At 33.3% G+C, this 5,996-nt stretch overlaps 2 protein-coding genes across 2 annotated transcripts in view; one reads left to right on the forward strand and one right to left on the reverse strand.

The window, feature by feature from the left end:
• LOC119682569 (WD repeat-containing protein 92-like) overlaps window positions 1-1,008 on the forward strand; it is a 1,446-nt gene extending 438 nt beyond the window's left edge. Inside the window, exon 2 of the mRNA XM_038096044.1 lies at window positions 13-1,008. Within this exon, the coding sequence (XP_037951972.1) occupies window positions 13-883 (871 nt within the window). The 3' untranslated portion in view covers window positions 884-1,008. The remainder of the gene's footprint in view (window positions 1-12) is intronic.
• A 56-nt stretch (window positions 1,009-1,064) lies between these two features.
• LOC119668073 (tetratricopeptide repeat protein 27-like) lies at window positions 1,065-3,801 on the reverse strand. Its single transcript, XM_038077456.1, has 6 exons — window positions 3,716-3,801; window positions 3,300-3,664; window positions 2,979-3,237; window positions 2,681-2,921; window positions 1,780-2,620; window positions 1,065-1,713 (listed from the first exon to the last, which is right to left on the reverse strand). The coding sequence occupies exons 1-6, from the start codon at window positions 3,783-3,785 to the stop codon at window positions 1,102-1,104; spliced, it is 2,388 nt and encodes a 795-aa protein (XP_037933384.1). The 5' UTR covers window positions 3,786-3,801; the 3' UTR covers window positions 1,065-1,101.
• Between the last annotated feature and the right edge of the window lie 2,195 nt (window positions 3,802-5,996).

The following is a 5,996-nucleotide window of genomic DNA, read 5'->3' on the forward strand; positions in this document are numbered from 1 at the left end:
TTAAAGATTTAGGTATGAAGTTTCGATAATAAACTACTTTTCGTGCAGTGATTTGGACCGCACTGATTTACCTGTGTACAACGTGGTGGCGCATAAAAGCATCATCAATAGTATTGATGGTATTGGAGGAAAGCAAATTGATTGTGGTCCACCAGAAATTGTGACAGGCAGTCGTGACGGTAGCGTTAAAGTATGGGACATACGTCAAGGTCAAGCACCCGTAGTAGATATGACACCAGAGGGTGCTGAAGGCGACAGACGTGATTGCTGGGCTGTTGCTTTCGGTAATAGCTTTGATAATCAGGAGCGCGTAGTAGCGGCAGGCTATGATAATGGGGATCTAAAATTATTTGATTTACGCCAATTGGCTGTGCGTTGGGAAACTACTTTGAAAAATGGCGTCTGTGGTATCGAGTTCGATAGACGTGATATTAAAATGAATAAAATGGGCGTTACGACATTAGAAGGTGGGCTGCATGTATTCGATATGCGCACCCAACATGCAAGTAAGGGATTTGCTAGTGTTGAAGAGCGTAATGCGGGACGTTCCGTTGGTTCACATGGTGTTATAAGTGGCCCTAAATCAACACTTTGGACTATACGCCATTTGCCGCAAAATCGCGATATATTTGTTACGTCCGGTGGCACTGGTTCCTTGCGTCTATGGAAGTATGAATACCCAGGCAAGCGACAAAAGGATGATGGCAATGGTTTAATGGAGGGTGTTCCCGGCACACTGGAGATGTTAAATGCTAGTACAGTATCCTCACAACCAGTACATTGCTTTGATTGGCATCCAGACAAACTGGGTTTAGGGGTTTTTGGCGCTTTCGATCAGAGCGTACGTGTATTAGTAACAACAAAATTAAATTGTTATAACTAATTATTTATTATTTAATTCGATTTTTTTACGACAACAAAAAATACAAAAATCCAAACAAATTGAATTTACAAGTTTCTGGCGTTTTTGATCAGAACGTAAATGTATTATTAACGAAATTAAATTATTATTTTTAAATATATTTTTATTTAATACAAATATTGTTTATAACAAAAAAGTCAAATATAGCTTTAATGCTTTTTTTATATTTAATAAATAAATTATTTATTTTCCATGCGCTGTTTTACTTGCTCTGTTGTTCGTTCAAATAATTCCTTGACTTCTTGCAGCAATTCTTGGTTCTCTGGCCAGTTTTCGGTTTCTTTCTCTACGGCACGTATGCAGGCTTGTGCAGATAGACGAGCTGAGCTTAATTGTGATGTTATCATGCCGGGCGTTTCTTCTGTGGAATGTTCTGTAATTGCTTGCAGTGATAATGTACAAATTTCCCGCGTTAATTGTAGTGCCTTTAACGAAAATGGTTGTTTACTCGCCCAGGCAAGTTCTTTACTGGTGTAAGAACGGTAAGATTTGATTAATTTCTGCGCTTTATCAAGTGGCGTTTTGGCGAGTAATGCGGCAAGTTCCCAGACTTTTGACTCATTACCATGTTTGATACACTGCTGGGCCATAAGTGACACCGCTTTTTTATGTAAACGCTCTGCTGTTTGCCCTTTTGCATCAGGTTTGCCTTGTGCTATGGCTGTCATGGTAACACAAAGCACTTCTAAGTCTAGGAAATGTTGCTTTAAATCACTTAAGCGGTTGTAGGCATTTATTGCATCTTCGAAATGCCCTGTGTCCACCGAAACCAACATAAAATTTTCCCAAACCTGTAGATAAAGTAAGTAATAAAATTTTAATTTTATATGAAAACAATAAGCGGAATTGTTGTATACCTTCCAGTTGTGGTAGTTACATTTTAAGGATTCACTTAACACTTTATGTGCACGCATCTTATCACCCAACTTAATAAGCGCTTTGGCTAAATTGTTCCAAGATTCAAAACCGAGCGGTTCCAAATGTGTATAGGTTATGTACGCATGTACTGCCAATTCCCACCGTTCTATCATTATAGCTGCATATCCTAAACGTAACCAAATTTTTTCTTGCAATGAATTTATTTGTACAGACTTCTCAAGGTGTTCTATAGCTTTTTCGTATTCTTTTCTGCCGAAGAAATAGTTGCCCCAATGTGCTTGAGCTTTGCCGCTAGTTTCTTTGGAAAACTGCCAAGCAGTTTCGTAATGTATGGGATCATCGGTAGCATCGCCAAGTAGACAATGCAGTAAGGCTGTCGGTTTTTTCTGTAATTCTTGGCGTATAATTTCCGCTGCATTATTCCGCAACTCCAAGCGTGTGTAACAGTTAATTACTTGTTCCCAGGCTTTTATTTTCAAATATATGTCCAAAGCGGTTTTAGTCATGCCAAGTGAGAGTAACAACTCACAAAGTTGCATTTTAACTTGCCACGTGGGTTGCAGGAAACCAGCAAAAGCATATGAAAGACGATCTTGTGTGGAGTATGTGCTCTCATTCAACAGTTTAACAGCTTCTTCACATTGTTTCCAGCTACGTTCGACTGTGCGTCGTTGTGACGATTCCTGCACGCAATTTAGCAATAAAACTGCTAGACGCACTTGCAATGGCCCACATTCTTGGTAGAGTAATGTTTGTATATAAGGTTCTAACTCTTCGTCCGCCAGTCGATCTTTTGGTTGAGAACGCTTAAGTTGTTTGCTGCAAAGAAAAAATAAAAAATTAATTATAAATCAATACGTAAGGAATTTGACTACTAACACTTTTGCTAATACTAAGGCTTGTAAAACACTTGGTAGTGTCATGATATCATTATCTTTTGGCTCTATGAAACGTATGCGTTCCAAACGCGTGTCATCTTCCAATAGCAATAGTTTTGGTAAACTGGTATTACCATTTGTTTCTTTCGCAGTGCGTAAGTACTCATCATTGACGTGCTCTACTTTGAGACAAAGTTGAGGTAACGGCTTTTGCTGGAATTTTGTGCGTACACCAAGTAAACCTTTATAAAAAACGAAATTTTTAATCAATATATCACAAATACCTTCAATTTACTTACCTTCAACATTTAGTACAACATTCAAGCGTTTGCATAATTCCTCCAGCAGTTCATCCGATTTTTGTGAGCGATGGAATAGCAAATAACCATTTGCCACTTCTAGATACAGCAAAGCTTCAAGCTCGGTATCCGCCAATGCATCAACGTGTTTTATTAGAAATTCTGCCGCTTTTTTGTAATTGTTATATAAATTGCTGGTGAGCTCATCAATTAATTGTTGATGTAAACAAATCGCACGCAGGTTCCACCACTGCACCACCTTTTAGAAACATAAACTGATTGTTTAAATAATATAAAATTTTTCTTTTCCGGTGTACTTACCAATGATTCGGGATATTGTGCTAATAGTTGTTTTAAAATGTTCTTTGCAATTACAAATAATTCACCCAATGCAACGTTGGAGTTAATCTCCTCTCCATTTTCTATCAAATTTACAAAAGGATCATATTCCTCTAGTTTTTTGTTAGCTATTAATTCAGTAAATTCATCCACTGATTTTGAAGGACCGGTAAAATTGTACTGCACAAAAATTAATGTTAGTTCAATCGCTTGGCATAAGGCAGTTCTAGCTTCTTCATCATTTAATTTGTCTTTCTGGTTACTCAAATGAGTGCTCAATAATTTTTCCAAATTTTCTGTGGTGAAATTGCATGTCCACAGCAGCCGCAGCAACTCATTTTCTATCGCTAAATGCAAAATATTAATAAATGTCATGAGCTATAGTTTAACTTTCTTACTTTCAGTATCTGTAGATTTGTTGAAGTTGCAGACGAAATATTTATTGAAAGGTTCAAGTGTATTTAACATTTTTATTTTATTAGTTTTAAATATTAACAATTAATTTTATATTTACAATTTTATAAACACATGTGCGTTTGCACCATTTGTTTTGGTTTCGCAAAAACAAAACAGCTGGTGCAAAAGAGAGTATAAATGGAACAAAATGAAATTGGAACAGTAATAAGAGTTGCCGTCTTTTCATTTATACATTAAAACTTGTGCGTAATGTGCTTAGTATATGCATTATTTGGATATTGTGTTGTGTTAAATATAATGGGAGCTATAAATCGCGAAATCTTTTTTGCTATTATAAATTATGCCTTTACAAAATAATAGAATTGAAGTTTGGAATTAAAAATATAATTAATTAATTTACTTGTTCTACATTTAGTTCATGATTTTGTTTTAATATAATATAATACAGCAAGTCAATTTGTTAATCACATTAACGATTATTAACAAAACAATTTTTTTTTTGTATTTAATTCAAATTCAATATATATTCTGTCCCATAAAACTGTGACATTTTACAATTTTTTGTTAAATACTATTTAAGTCATGATAATTTACAATTTAGGTGATTCTCCCAGTGCAGAGCTACTCTTGTTTTTTTTAAATTAAGATTTTATTATAATATCTGAGCAAAGCAAATGAACAAAACTCCAAGTTCGAATATACAAGTCAACTATGGCTTTGGATCAGTTGGCTAATGCGGTGACTCTGAGCTTCTAATTTGGTAGGGTACGAGTAGACTCTTGGTCTACGTAGTCTTAAAAAATTATTAACAATTAATTATATATAAGTAATAATTACAAGACCACTGATGACGGTTTTTAACAATACTCGAAACAGCTGTACGTTCAGCCAAAAGTTCAACTAATTCATACATAATAAAATTTTATTATTGTAATTTATTATTTTTCAAATACCTATCTATTGTAAACAATAGTTTATATTAAGAATTAAGTTTCTTTCACCAAAATTGATATAAAAATTAATTTATTTTAAACTATGTAATCTAAATGCAGTTATATAGTGTTCACACTTGAGATTTATCGAATGTGAGTTATTTAGCGATTAAGCGAACAACAAATTTAAAACATGAAAGACAACTTGTAAGTTAAAATAAAAAAGGGGTAATGAATTAAAACAATTTGTAATTAATATAATTTGTCATATTAGAGTGTTTGAGGTAGCATTCTTAAATTAAAAATTGTTTTGTAATGAAAATGTGACTAATTGGTATACATTTATTGACATAATTGCGAAAATTTGTTTAATGTGATAATGTCAACATAGAATTATATATTATGAACATGGTTTATAAAATATCAATATTAATTTTATTACCCTATATATAAAATATAACATCCGAAAAATGACAATATAATATATATGGCATATTTACAAAATAAAATTATATAAATATTAATCATAGCTTGAAATATTTGTTAATATCAACAGATGTATTTTTCACTAATATTATTTTGTTCAAAATTACATTTTTGGTGTATAAATCATTGATTAATTAATATATATAGATTATTTGAGTTAGGAGTTGGGATCTGTGACAGTAATCATCTATATGTGTGGATAACTTAAAGAGGTATGTCCTCGAGTAATATCGCATTTTGCTAATAAACATTGATCACCACAAAGTTTTTCTTTACTGAATTCCTAAACATATGCAATCTAAACCCTAGTGTGTGATTGTTTAGGATTGTATATTAATTCTTTACTTGACGAATGACTCATGAATTAGTTCCGCAATAACATTTCTGAGCTTGTAAGGAATCTGTGGCCTAGATAAGATGTGATAAGATCAAAAGCTCTATTGTGTTTTATTAAAACTACAATTGTAGATGAAGAAGCTACAATGTCTATAAAAAAGGATCGTCCCTGGATTGGTACAGATAATGAAAGAAGACTTTTTGGATCTTTTTGACTTCAGATGAAAAATCAATTGAGCAAGTATAATACAAGCTATAATGAAAACAATGGTTTAAGGTGATAATAATGGACGAAAGATGTCTCTGAGTAAAAGTGTTGTCATTTGTACCAACAAAAATCTCTTCAACTTAACCTAACTTAACACCATAAAAGACTTTGTGGTATTACGACGGACAAATTTCTTATGGCTTCAGTGTATCCGTCTTCTAAGAATGAGGTTGCCATTGGGATCTATCTGTGTATTTGTCTATTTACTTTGTATTGCCTAAAAACTTAATTATGTTCTAG

Source organism: Teleopsis dalmanni, chromosome 1, assembly GCF_002237135.1.
Source record: "Teleopsis dalmanni isolate 2A chromosome 1, ASM223713v2, whole genome shotgun sequence".
NCBI lineage: Eukaryota > Metazoa > Arthropoda > Insecta > Diptera > Diopsidae > Teleopsis > Teleopsis dalmanni.

Bases quoted from the DNA above. Each gene is read 5' to 3' on its own strand.
- LOC119668073 (XM_038077456.1), bottom strand. From the start codon at position 3,785: ATGTTAAATACACTTGAACCTTTCAATAAATATTTCGTCTGCAACTTC. The intron at 2,922-2,978 runs GTAAGTAAATTG...TTTTTTATAAAG, and splicing joins TGTTGTACTAAATGTTGAAG to GTTTACTTGGTGTACGCACA. The intron at 2,621-2,680 runs GTTAGTAGTCAA...TTTTCTTTGCAG, and splicing joins GCCTTAGTATTAGCAAAAGT to CAAACAACTTAAGCGTTCTC.